Source organism: Trematosphaeria pertusa (genome assembly GCF_010094035.1).
Source record: "Trematosphaeria pertusa strain CBS 122368 unplaced genomic scaffold BU26scaffold_1, whole genome shotgun sequence".
Classification (NCBI taxonomy): Eukaryota; Fungi; Ascomycota; class Dothideomycetes; order Pleosporales; family Trematosphaeriaceae; genus Trematosphaeria; species Trematosphaeria pertusa.
This window is the reverse complement of record NW_022987212.1, coordinates 2,277,326-2,290,061: the sequence shown is the minus strand read 5'-3', so window position 1 is coordinate 2,290,061 and position 12,736 is coordinate 2,277,326. Positions and strand designations below refer to the sequence as shown.

General features: G+C 51.9%; 6 protein-coding genes and 1 non-coding gene across 7 annotated transcripts; 2 read left to right on the top strand and 5 right to left on the bottom strand.

Annotated features, from left to right (window-relative positions):
- Window positions 1-3,149: 3,149 nt before the first annotated feature.
- On the top strand, window positions 3,150-4,439 carry BU26DRAFT_415797 (uncharacterized protein; the record flags this gene model as incomplete). Its single annotated transcript, XM_033823130.1, is given in 4 exon segments — window positions 3,150-3,302; window positions 3,349-3,457; window positions 3,476-3,881; window positions 3,968-4,439. The coding sequence occupies 4 exon segments, from the start codon at window positions 3,150-3,152 to the stop codon at window positions 4,437-4,439; spliced, it is 1,140 nt and encodes a 379-aa protein (XP_033691388.1).
- Window positions 4,440-4,886: 447 nt separating this feature from the next.
- On the bottom strand, window positions 4,887-4,978 carry BU26DRAFT_t3. Its single transcript has one exon. It is a non-coding gene; the product is annotated as a tRNA-Asn (tRNA).
- An 837-nt stretch (window positions 4,979-5,815) lies between these two features.
- BU26DRAFT_414758 (uncharacterized protein) lies at window positions 5,816-6,354 on the bottom strand (the record flags this gene model as incomplete). The annotated part of the gene is made up of 3 exons (XM_033823084.1): window positions 5,816-5,983; window positions 6,057-6,167; window positions 6,217-6,354. The coding sequence occupies 3 exons, from the start codon at window positions 6,352-6,354 to the stop codon at window positions 5,816-5,818; spliced, it is 417 nt and encodes a 138-aa protein (XP_033691387.1).
- A 381-nt stretch (window positions 6,355-6,735) lies between these two features.
- BU26DRAFT_513214 (DUF1761-domain-containing protein) lies at window positions 6,736-8,165 on the top strand. Its single transcript, XM_033827571.1, has 3 exons — window positions 6,736-7,074; window positions 7,199-7,503; window positions 7,557-8,165. Exons 1-3 carry the CDS (start codon window positions 7,062-7,064, stop codon window positions 7,689-7,691), a joined length of 453 nt encoding a protein of 150 aa, XP_033691386.1. The 5' UTR covers window positions 6,736-7,061; the 3' UTR covers window positions 7,692-8,165.
- Window positions 8,166-8,503: 338 nt separating this feature from the next.
- BU26DRAFT_20734 (uncharacterized protein) lies at window positions 8,504-9,440 on the bottom strand. Its single transcript, XM_033820609.1, has 2 exons — window positions 8,563-9,440; window positions 8,504-8,507 (listed from the first exon to the last, which is right to left on the bottom strand). Exon 1 carries the CDS (start codon window positions 9,150-9,152, stop codon window positions 8,622-8,624), a length of 531 nt encoding a protein of 176 aa, XP_033691385.1. The 5' UTR covers window positions 9,153-9,440; the 3' UTR covers window positions 8,504-8,507; window positions 8,563-8,621.
- A 289-nt stretch (window positions 9,441-9,729) lies between these two features.
- On the bottom strand, window positions 9,730-10,140 carry BU26DRAFT_499056 (uncharacterized protein; the record flags this gene model as incomplete). The annotated part of the gene is made up of 1 exon (XM_033826380.1): window positions 9,730-10,140. One exon carries the CDS (start codon window positions 10,138-10,140, stop codon window positions 9,730-9,732), a length of 411 nt encoding a protein of 136 aa, XP_033691384.1.
- A 636-nt stretch (window positions 10,141-10,776) lies between these two features.
- On the bottom strand, window positions 10,777-12,736 carry BU26DRAFT_499055 (uncharacterized protein; the record flags this gene model as incomplete). The annotated part of the gene is made up of 6 exons (XM_033826379.1): window positions 10,777-10,806; window positions 10,855-12,224; window positions 12,344-12,498; window positions 12,587-12,595; window positions 12,652-12,682; window positions 12,715-12,736. 6 exons carry the CDS (start codon window positions 12,734-12,736, stop codon window positions 10,777-10,779), a joined length of 1,617 nt encoding a protein of 538 aa, XP_033691383.1.

Sequence of the window (12,736 nt, the reverse complement as noted above, 5' to 3'; positions counted from 1 at the left end):
TTCCTGAAGCGGCATGCTTTCTGCTTGCAGCTCGAAGCGGCTCAAGGACGTATGTGGGAAGCTGTCTTTGGCCGGACTAGGAATTGCCGTCTTATATGACAAGGGCCTCCGGCTACTCCTCTCCTCTCACTATCAGCACCCATATTCCGTCCCTCCAAAGCTCTTCAACAAAGACGGAATGTCTTCCGGAGCGACTCTTAAGGGGCCCGCCGTATCGAAAAAAACCCACCGAGAACTATATGTTAGAGCTGGACCTCCTGCGGTAACTCTTCATGATCTTGGAATTTTCTGCCGCGGCTCGATAACGGCATTAAAATACTGGCAGAATGGATATATGCTCCGATTTCTGCGCCGTGCAGCGGATGCTTCAAGAAAGACACAGCCTTTCGAAAACATGTTGTCTTTCAACACTTAAGGAAGATGTGTACGTGTAAAGCCAGTTTGGTTTGGCTCGGAATTCAAATGGTTCCTTGCCCCATCCCATGGCCTCCTATCTTGAAGGGCCGGGTTTGATATCTTGTGAACACTTGCCGTTCTTCTCCAAACCCGCCTTTGGCACTCTCCGATACTAAAAGGGCTACCATGGGTGCTGCATGTCTACGGACCGTGCTTCGAACTTCCTCAATGCAAAAGCAGGTTACTGAATGGGAAATGTGAACACCACCCATATTTGCCTCACTGTCCGTACGAATATCTCGGGAACAAAAACAGTGAGGAGCCGATGAATGTGCCGTCTTCTCTGCTCCGGTACAAGGGAAGGTAGTGAAAGCGAGTCCTCAACACTTTAGGGCATTGGGCGTCGACATTTTTTCGCTCTTCTCTATCTGTCGGTCATCAAGCCCATTCAGGATTCTCCCGAAGCGCGCAGCAAAGTACCCAGTGTTGGAGTACCTCATTCACTGGTACCCAAGTTAATCCGCACTCTGGGCATGAGCTCGAGGATCCTGTGAAGCGAGTCAGAGCGATCTCTCGCGGATCAAAAAGCTACTAAAAATGCTTCGCTCTCATAACTGATGCTCCGTCCAAATTTCCCCACTTACTGCGAAATGACTTCCGACCTGCCCTGGCACTTGCAATCATTTCCCCATCAATATCCATATGGGGTGGAGCCCTACACAAAACTAGACAATCCATGAAGCTACGAGAACATTCTCTGCCCTTCCTGCTCGTGGTTCGTACACTTCCTACGTCGCGTGTACTGAATGCTCGGACAATCGGCTCCAAAATAGCGAGCCGCCGACGCTATGACTCCTGTCTCCGGAGCCGTGGCCTCTCCAGATAATGAAAAACGCTCCGGATCGACTTATGTCTTTTCGACTCAACGATTCAAACCCATCAAGATGCACTGGCTCTAAAAGCAGCGAGGAGAAATTACATGCTACGCGCATTGGGTCATTGGCTCCTCAGCCGTAATATTTCTTTGCATGTCTTGCCTCATTTCTTCGCCGTTGCTCCATGAAGGCCATACTGGAGGAAGTCATGGGTCTAAATAGCAGCCTAAGGACAAGAAGCGTTTTCTAATGACCAACTTTTGGATCGTGACTCATCCTTGACGTGCCCCTTGCCACTTCCATCGCCGCTCATGGAATGCATGTCGCGGGACTCCTGCCATCCACTGATAGATGTGAGCTTCCATAACGGCAGGAGCGAGTGTGCGCTTTCCGGAAACGGTACCGTAATTACCCGGTAAAGAAACGATTGGGCTATGTCTCTCAGGGAGCGACAGGCGAGGCACAGGTCGGTGAGCGTACGCCTCCTGTGCATTGTCTGGGAAACCGTCGGGATCGTTCAGGCAAGATGTGTTGCAGCAGCTCGTTCGGCAGGCTGAGTAGTGGGCTGAATGTGAAGATGGGATGGTTCTGAGGCCTTCGCTGAACTAGCCAATCAGCATCCACCATGTCCGTGAACAGACCACAGGCGAACAACACCAATCACCGTCCGGCAGTGATATTCCTCCATCGGACTTGATCCTGTGGAACTGTGAAGGCCAATTGCTTTCCTTCCTGCCCTTCATACGTTCGGAAGCCCAGCAGTTTCATGTTGCGAGCTGGATTTGACAAGGAACGCCCTCCGTCCGCGATCTTGCACGTTTCGCAACCAAGGCGAAGCGATAACGACGTACCTATTCTTATGGCAAGCTTTATTCGCTGTGAGAGTCTTAGTGGCTGATTTGCTCCAGGCTTTGCGACTACAGGTTTGGCTAGAGAGATACTGCTTCCCTGTCCCGATCGGCTTATATCTCCAGATCCTCGGTCGATGTATCGCAGATTCCAACCACACCACGCTTCTGGCTGTGCTCATGAAATGGCCTCTCTGGCAGTACCTGTGCGACAATGCAAGGCCACTATCCACCCCATCAGGCTTATATGGTTCCCTAGTTGGTAAATAGACCAGCTCAGCCTCGCCCAGGTCGACCCCACCTCATGGCCTGATCAGATCTTCGCCTACTCTGACAGGGCCAACACCGACATGCATACGGTATGCATACAATCTCCTCTTATCAACCAACCCCTGGAGGATTCACCGCTCCTCCGTCCTCCTCAGCCGCGCTCCTTCCTTTAATGTGCACTCGCTTGTCGTTGCTGCACACACGATCCCATCACCCTTCCACAAACTCCTAGAGACCAACACAATCTCAAGATCATGCCGAGCACGAAACAATAGCTACTGCGGTCCAGACGCAGATTTGTACCCTCTATCAATTCGGCGCTGGAACCGCGTCAGGCTCTGTTCTCACTGCGCTTCTATCATGTGTCACGGTGAGCAATCCTGCACGTCTGACTGAGCCTCGCCGAAAGAGGTGTATGGCTGCCACACCTCGCCATGTAAGTGGCTGAAGCAAACCCGAGGGGCTGGGCATGTCAGTCGTGCCGGGCTGGTGGTGCGCTGGGAGACGACACCGAACGTTAGACGTTGCGCATTCGCCGATAACTGCAGTGACATCAGCCCTGCGGCCTGCGCTCTTCCTGCAACAGTCCCGTCGATTAGAGATAAGCCTGGTCGTATATGTAAGGAATAGGGCCCGCGACGGATCCACTTCGTCCTTCCCGCTCTTACTCCCGCCCCGCTCCTATACCATCTCGTCGGATGTCTCGCCTCGACGTCACCCCCGTAGACTTTCTCCTACTTCTCTGTTGACGCTAGTCGCAATGATAATACACCCAGAAGGGCCGGGTCGCGACTTCTTGATCATAATCAGCATACTTCTCGCGCTCTCGACGATCGCCATCACCCTGAGGATATGGGCGCGCCTTGAGATAAGAGCATTTTGGATTGACGATTGGCTGATGGTGGCAGGATGGGTGAGTCCATCTTGCACTCAACGTACTACGCTGCTAACCTGTCGAGGCTCTTCTTGTCTTCTGCTGTATCGCCGACTACTTCTCGATATCGTATGGGGTCGGTGCTCACGCATGGCGCCTCACTGAATATCAGAAGCAGCAAGCGGAGAAGGCACGTCAACCCCAAGACTAAGCACAGATCCACTGTCTGATCCCCTGCCAGTGGTTCCTCATCGCCGGTGTCGCCTACGTCGCTGCCACAGCGCCGGTCAAAGCATCCATTTGCATGCTCATCATCCGCATCACGCCGAGGCGTAGTCACCATTGGATCTTGTACGGCGTCATCTTTGCTTCTACTGCCGGCTCTGTGATCCGAATCGGTGCCTTCCTTGGTCGCTGTCAACCAGTCGAGGCTGCTTGGACTGGGGAGGGAAAATGTGGCTCGGCAGCCATCATGACCAATGTCGCGTACTTCTTCGGTGCGCTATGCATAGCCACGGATTGGATTTGCGCTATCCTACCGGCGTTCGTCGTTTGGAAGATTCAGCTCTCATGGAAAGCGAAGTTGTACGTTGGCGTCATGCTCGCTCTGGGTGTCCTGTAAGTATCCTTAAACCCAAGGCCTGAAGTACTTCGGCGATATCTCGTATGCCGATGGGGGCTGTGCCGCTGACTGACCTGGATAGGGCCTCGGTAGCCACCATCGTCCGGATGAAGTACCTGCTTGCCTACCAAGACCCCGACGACTACGTCTATGGCATCACCGATATTGCCATATGGTCCGAAGTCGAATGCACAATCGGCATCGTCGCTGGCTCGCTTGCCACCATGCGCCCGCTCCTTCGATACCTCCGCGTCCTCGGCCTATCCATAACGAGCAGCTCGAAGTCCACTGAAAGCGAAGGGGCAGCACATAGGTTACAGGCCTTCCCAAAGCCTAGGAGATCGAGTGTGTCGAAGATTGCTACTTCATATAAGGTGGTAATTGAAAGGGGGCGAGATGCTGAGAGAGGCGATGAAGAAAGCGACGGAGGAAGCCAGCGGCGTATCCTTCCTGATTCGGGGCTAGAGATATTCAAGGCTAGAGAAGTGGAAGTTACGATTGAGGATAGGGATCCGAAGAAAGACTATGCCTACCGAGGTGATCCTCTTCCGTAGGGATTAGGGTTAGGAGCATAATAATAGACATTTGGAGCTCTTCTTATCCGTCGCAATGAATGCACCTTCTCGTTCCGAGATGCCTGTGCCTGCCGTGTGAGTAGCATGCAACCTTGTGAGAGAGCACCGATTGACGGGGTATTGAGACCTTCCACGCCTGATGGAAGACTGACATCCGGCTCCTAGAGGGATTCAGCCCTCCATCTTGACCAAGTGTTTCGAGGAATATGGATCAATACCGTAGGGCGATTACGGCGCAATAATGCGATGGAGAGGGAAAAAAGGACTGCAAAATGTGAAATTCGCAAGAGGCATCTCACGCCAAGCTAAAATTGCGTGCCCGCCGGCCGCCACACCACGCCACGCCACGCGCTAAGAAGAGCAACGCAAAAAAGACACCTCCCAGCCCACACCTCTGAGAGCAAAAGAGTCAAAATAACAATCATCCTCCCCCGCGTGGGCTCGAACCACGAACCTCCTGATCGCTCCATCAGTAGATGTTAACAGTCAGACGCGCTAGCCAATTGCGCCACGGAGGACTAATTATACCGGTTTTTGAAAATTAGCTGATATATGACGCAGAAATCATGATAGATGAGTGGAAAATCTTGGCAGGGGAACAGAGTATTTGCATGTAGAATAATCAAGCGAAATGTGAATGATGTGTGCCGGCGTTTGGGGTGCGGGGCATGATTGGTGGCGGTACCGAGACGTCGTGAGACGTCTTGGGCCTGCTAGGGGTAGGAGACGTCGAATTCCCCTTCACATGGAAAATAATGCAAGAGTGCTTGCTGTGTCTCTAGGAGGTATGATGCTATAAGAGTATTGCATCCTTCTAGAGCAATTTGAGATGCTACAACGGTTATAAATACAGCCCAGTGGCACTTTGCCTCGTCTTGCGTCATACTTCAAGATCGTCCGCATAGGGGTAAAGCATTCCACAACGGCACCTTCGTTTGAGTAGGAGTGAGCCGGGCCTTGGGCCTATTGGAAGTTGAACCGCAAAAGGATGTCCGGTTAGATTGTTTGACCATGTACTACGCACTGGCTTTATAATCTGCACGAATGCGCGGTGGAGTACGGCCTAGCAAGCTTTAGCGGATGTAGGAATCTTCTATACTATCCTTCTACATCTCAATCACGGGCAAAGTCGTGCAATCTGTGCGGTCTTACAGGCTTGACTAGCTTTAACCCGCGATACCTGTTTGACAAAGTGGCACCATCAGATATGGAGGAACAATGTACATTGAAGGAAACCGAGATATAGTACATATTGCTGTTGGGTATCATTCACGCTCGCGGACATATGTTCTCCGCAAACCTTCGTATTCGCGGTCTCCTGAGACCGGAAACCTGAGAAATCTTTGGTCACATCCTCAATCCGCATGCGTGAACACGCCTTCCTGGAAGTCTACAACTTGGGTCTTCTCGAGATAAGGGCTGACAGCGTCTTTGAATGCTTGATGAACTGGATCCTCGTCGACATAGTAGGTCCGGTCCTCGTTGGTGTAGAACTGGACGATGAAGGCATGGCTTATTCCGTCCTTCAATTTGGAAGCTTAGCCCAGTCCTAAAGAATGTCCACTGAAGAGAGGGGAAATGGGGGAGTTCACATACCTGTAGATCTTCAATCGAGTTATCTTTGCCACCGGTTATCGATTTGATGTACGAAGTTCGTGTGCTAGGATGGATGCACGACTTCTTCAACGCCAGCATTTTCGACGTGATCTAAAAACAGTATCAATACATTGATCTTCCACGCATCTTCTGTACTTACTTCCTTAACCTGGAATGGAGTCACGCTCTGCTTGAATTGGAAGAGAACGATGTGCGTAGTAGGCGGGATCACGTCCTGGGGCTTCCTCTGCAGCACCACATCCAGCAGAGACGTGACTGGGTTCGTTTTGCTCCGCATAAGCAGCGGTATCGATATGAACAGCAACAGCAGCACAAGGGTGCCTATCAACCGTTTCCGAAGCAGCATCCCGGCGTAGCACGGACCGTACGGCGTCGACCAAGAGTGAGCGAGTCGAGCGGCTCAACGAGAGGTAACTCTCTGAACGCAAGCGCGGTATCCAGCATGGATACAATGGCTCTTCAAAGAAGCGAACGGTTCGGTAGAGTAGGTGGAAGCTCGCAATCGTGGGAAGTTGGTGAAGTGTACTCAAGGCGGGAACATTAGTCTAGCTACAAGAAGCAAAGCGTGTTGCCCGTGCGTCAGGGAGCTTGGGCCAGGCCACGCAGAAGCGGAGCAAATGACGTGCCTGATCATTGACGAGAACCATCCATCTCAAGGAGACGGCAAATTTCATCATGGGCAAATTTCACGGCCGCACGAATCCCAGGCGGCGCCGGTCTCCTTTCCCGAGGCCAGATCCAGATCCAGAATTGCAGGATTTCTGACGCCGGGCTCGCATGATTGGGTGAAGCTTGGCGGCTCGTAGCTTTTACGTCATAGCGGTCAGGTGAAAGCCATCATCGCGACGCCCGCAGCAGAGGTACAAAAGCCTCTTGCCTTCCTTGTCTTCTACATTCTACCACAGTACGCCCGCCTCAGCTTATCCACGACACTCAAACCTCTACACCAACACCCAGCCCTCCACGCAACCCAGTCCAAGCACAATGTCTCTGCACTGTGAGTATTCTCTTCCCGGAGCAAACAAAGGAGCCTTCGCAATTGGCCATCGTCGATTCCGAGGAGAATTGCGCGTTCCAGCATCAACATTGAGACGAGCAGCCGTTGCTAACAAGGCCTTTAGACCTCCCTCCCGTCAAGCCCTCTGCCATCGCTCTCGGCACGGCCTTCAACCACGCCGTCTCTCTCGCCGTCCTCGGCCCCGTCTTCGGCGACGCCTACCGCCGCGCTCAGGCCGCAAACTCGAAGGAGGAATACTTCAACTCGAAGGAAGCCGCGACTGCCGCTGCCTCGTGGGGTAGCTCGCTGCTCGGCTCAGCCGTCCAGGCATACGGCGTTGGTGCGTTGATCAACGCTACCGGAACCCTTTCGTACAAGGGTGCTGCCTACCTCGGCTCTTTGATCTTCTTTGCTAGCTCTGCTCCATCAGTACGTCATTTCATTCTCAATGTCATATTCAATAGAGGCTAATTGCACCGCAGATCGTCTCCCAGATCGTCACCGAGAAGCGCCCGCTCGACACCGTTGCCGTCGGAGCCCTCGCCCGCGTCATGGAGACCGTCGGTCTCTCAATGTTCCTCACCTACTGGGGTACCCGCACCAACCCCTTCGACTAAAGCGCTTCCTCAATTGGTCTCGGTAGCGGAGGAGGAGTTCAGGGTTTCCGTCTTGGTGGCATAGATTGAGTTACTCAGTCCGCGATGGAGATGAGACACGACGAGCTTTGTGATAAGGCTTGCCTTCGGGCTTGCAACATGTACCACTAGGTCTAAACGAACCAGCATAATTCGGAAATTTCCTGAGCACGAATGATCCTCCCCAGCCAAACGGAGGGCTGACGTCTTTGAAATTTCCTGTCCGAAGTCTTATCTCTTTGAATGTCTGACAACACTTTACTCACTTTCGTTATTTAACCCGCGCGGGAATGATGAAGAGGAAAGAGTTTGCATCCGATGCGTCGCAGCCACCACCCTTTGAGCAGTACCGGGAGCCCACGCTTACACAGCGCGGTGATAGGTATTCATCTTAAGACCGGATGGTTAGCGTAGTACTCACTCGAGCAGGGAAATTTATCCCTATCATCCATGGATTCACGCTAAACGAAAAGTAGGCTATTCCCCTATTGCTGTCCACTTCAAGACGCCGCTAAGGGCCTAAAGCCATGCCCGTGGTTGCTGTACACATTGTATATCGCGCTGCTCTAACGCGCCTTACTACTTCGACAGATCATCTGCCCGCCCTGCTGATAGGAGAGGCCAAAGCAGAGATGATCAGATCCTCTCGTCCCAAGCCAAATTCTCGTCATCAGTGCTTGCAGCTCGGGCTATCCATACCGGGAGGCCATCTCCTTCGGGCAAAATTGTGAAGTAGATCAACAGCTTGCTGCTCAAAGCATTTCCAATTGGAGCCACTGCCCCTCGGAGAAAGGTGATCTGGCTCAGTCAGTACGAAGTTCCGCCGTGTGTACTCAGGAATGGGCAAACATACATTCTCCTCAAGCTCCTCGTAAGACGCAAACACCCACGGTTGGGGCGAGAATCGAAACGCTAGCTGGTAGTCCAGACCGGTGAGATCGATAAGGCGGCCCCCGTGCCTTTCAAGACGCATCGGATTTCCAGACAAGACGCCTTTATAGAGAGAAGCTGTTCGAGGTACTCTTCTGCTACGATGGCTATATATGACTTCTCGAAGTAGTATGATTCGCGAAGACACAGCGTCTCGATGTTTGGTGGTAGGTTCCGCAGGGTCCCAAGGCGATCGGTCTGGATGCCGAGATGCTTCAGCTTGGTAAACTGGGCGAGTGACGGGACTTTTAGAAGGCTTTTTGGCATCCTGATGAACCGGTTATGTAGGAGACTGTCCGCATCCGCATCCGCAAGCCAGGAGCACTGCCCAAAGCCGATGTGTAGACTCTCCAAAGTATCCGCTTGGCACTCCAGAGCATCGATGAGTCGTGCTGGGGTAAAGTTCTCGTCGGTTTCCATGGCAAGGGCTTCGTAATGGAGGGATTTTAGCGCAGTGAAACCCCGCAGAAATGGTTTGAGGCACGTATCGGCGATGCAACACATTGACAGCATTAGGTTTGAAACGCGGAAGCTGGGTTTCTGAGGCAGCTGCTCCAGGCCGTCCTCGTAGAGACTGCAGGCTCCATTCACCTTGAAGGTGTCCAAGGGAAGCTCGAGGAAGGGGACATAATCCTGAAGGGAAACCCGCTGCAATACTCGTTTTCCGAGATTGAGAGCGTGGTCATTTTCGGGAATAGTAGATTTAGTAGACCACTGTCGACTTTTTTGCGCGGATCTGAGATTGCAAAAGTTGGTGGACCGTCAAACGGCTCGAGGGGCACCAGTTCCATGACTTTGAGATTGCGAAGATGGCTGACCACAAGAGGGTAAGGAGAGTGGAATGCGGGTCTTCTGAGAATCGGACGTTCCATGTCGGCCTGGGTGTGAAGAGGTTTTCGGCAGCTTGTTTGAAGAGTGCTAGGTCGGTAGGGTTGATAAACTTAAGGAATCCTTCCGACTCTAGAGCTAGATTCGAGCGTATAAAGAGGTTTAATGTTCGAGTATTGCGCGCAAGATCAGGACGAAGGATGACTGCGCGCACCAGGAGGATCAATCGGCGCGTTGCAACATCGGTGTCGTAATCCCGATCCTAGTCGTCGTCGTCTTCGTCTTCGTCTTCGTCTTCGTCTTCGTCTTCGTCTTCGTCTTCGTCTTCGTCTTCGTTGTCTTCTTCGTTGTCTTCTTCTTCGGCGTCTTCGTCTTCGTCTTCCCAGACTTCGTCCTCGTCTTCTTCGGCTTCGTTTCCTTCGGTTCCATTTTCGTTATCTTCGTGTTTGTCTTTGTGAAGCTCTTTCCAGTTTTCCAACAAGTGTCCCCAGTGGCAAGAATCTAGACCTTGTAGGTCTAAACGACTGAAGAGATGAGGTTGCGCAGTAGGACGGAGAAGCTTTGACGTGCGACTAAGGTTGCAGAGCCATTTCCTATCGTAACAGACATCGAGCTGCTCGACAATGCGATAAAGCAGCTCGGCGGGGAGTGAGCTCAGTTCACGGGGCTCCATGATCAGCTCTGCTTCTCCGGCCGAAATGTGGTGATTGTTGAAGGTCGCAGGACGCGACGCGATCTGTTGCCCCGGTACCCACGTGAGGCCCGTGGTTTATATACGCCTTAAGCCCGAAACGGTAAGGTCAAGTTGTGGAGGGAGATGGAAACCTCTGTGCTTCACATTACACTGATGGTCCGAACGATCATGGCTGACGAAACTCCGCTCAAGGTGCGTGCGCGTCGCGAAAGGTGACCGAACTATCTGATTATCCGGTACAATAGGAACTGCGAAAGCGTGCGCCGAATGGGAAGGTTAGGAGACGAAAATTCTCTAGAAAGGATGTATTATTGTGCTCTTCTGAAGGAAAAAGAGACTTTTAGGAGCATCGAGAAAGACTGCATGTCCGACCTAAATCGTCTTCGACTCAGTCCAACCCCGCGCATCGAAGCGCTATACCCGGAAGCAGAGGAGTAGGGACACAAGCAGTCCTCGATGCTTTGATGATGGATCAGCATTGTGCATCCCCGATTGGGCAACGCTCATATACGCTTCCGCGCCCAGTGAGCTTGCCGGTCTCTCTATAAAATGGCAAATGTCGGCGAGGCAATGAGGACGGAGTCCGCACCTTGTTCGGATCGCCTAGACTGATTCTCAATCCTCAGATGCTAATATTTCGGGTATCTGGTGCTGTTAGTTCTCAGTATCCAAAAGCAAGGGGTCAATACCTACTTGGTCGTCGAGCTCGCGGTACATCGGGAGTCCAAAATCATTGAAAGTGACGAAGCAAACGTATAGCTTGTATGGTAAATTTGGGAAGGACAGGATAGAGCGCCCCTTGGCATCTTTGTGGTATGTTGCTTTATGCGCCTCCCCAATGCGGAGAATATCATTGCTTTTCAAGGCTTGGATGAATACGTATTGTATGTGAGGACACGTCTTGTCCAGATTCAGCAGGTCGTTCATATACCGCCGAAGTATATGGTATTCGCTAAGTGATCGGGTGCCGTGAACGTCCCTGATGATAAGCTGGATAATATTTGGTGGCAAATTTGCTGTGGCCCCCAAACGAAGCGCATCGATGCTTAATTGAATTAGGTGTTCAAAGCGACCCAGTGATCCAGTATCCAGATAGTTGCTTGCAAATTCCGCAGAATCGTCTTCTTCGACATCCGCGGCATACTTCACATCGGCGAGGCCAATGTCTAGAACTTCCAAAGACGAGACCTGCCGCTCCAGTGCGTCTTTGAGCTCTGCAGGAGTGAAATAGTCCTCGTAATCAACCAAATCATCGCCTAAATCTGCTGCTGAGAATTGAAACTTCTTGAGTTTGGAGAACGCTGCTAGAAAATTTGTGAGATTTTTGGCATCCATGAATGTGCAATTCCTTAAGTAAACTTCCGAAAGGAGCCAGGTACGTGGGGCTGGAAGAAGATAATTGTCGATGTAACGGTACCAGGCGGTACAAATGAATGTGTCGATACGAAAGTGATGTAATGTTGGGAGACAGAGGAACAGACCAAAGTCTTCCAACTCTGGAGGCACATTGTAGCCATAACCATAACTGTCTATATCAACTTCCCTTAGAGAAGGAAGGATTGAACAGACGTCGTCCTTGGTGAGTTGACCGCGTGGAACAAGGATATATGACGAGGCGTCAGTTGGAGGTACAAAGACGAGGCTGTGAAGGTTTGGTAGTCTGCAGAAAATGAGAGGGAGGAGAGCGCAAAATCCCCTTCTTCGAGTCCGCTCCGTCCAGTCGGGCGCATAAGGGAAGATCTCTTTGGCCATTCTGGAGAACAGTGCCGTATCTTCTGGCAGGATATGACCTCCAATGCCGTTATCCTGCGGACTTCCGAAGTCAAGATCCATAGATTTTGTCCTAGAGGCAAGGTCCGACCGCTGAAGTGCTGTCTTGGAGAAAAGCACAAGCCGACGTTTTGGTGGAAGGAGGTGAACCGCGTTTTTGCGGTCGGATTTGTCCGGCGAGGGAACGTCGAAGTGACTGAACAGCACCGGCTGAGCGACGTCCCGGAGCAGCCGTGAGGTGAGGCATAGGTTGTAAAGCGCTGGCCGATCATCACTGACGTCGATTTGCGCCACTGTGTGATGCAGCAGCTCCGCCGGCAGATCGAGAAGAAGTGAATGCGGCATGGCGAGTTACGGGGCTCTCGCAGAGCAGGAGGCGATAGATGGATTTTATCAATATAGCTGGACAGACTTGGAAAGGTAGAAAAGACCTCTGTTGGTGTGTGGGTAAGGTGAAGGCCGGGTCTGGTGGCGACTTCCTCAACAGATGTCGGTGCAGATGAAACGGGGACGTTCACACAGTTGACGACGGCATGACGTTGAACGCCGCCGTGAAGAGATTTGAGCCTGTGAAGGAAGAGCAAAATCACGTGCTTCTCGCATTAGTAGCGGTCTAGGTGTACTCTATTCACTCACCGTCGGCGGTGACACTTACCTGGAGTGACTGCTGAAGATTATCACTTAGAGGTAAGAGTATATAATAGAACCGCCCAGACGTACCTCAAGTCGACGACGTTGGAGCTGCGTCTGCCTAATGATAATGAGATTTTGCTTATACTTTACCATATCGTCCCAGCGGAAGCAT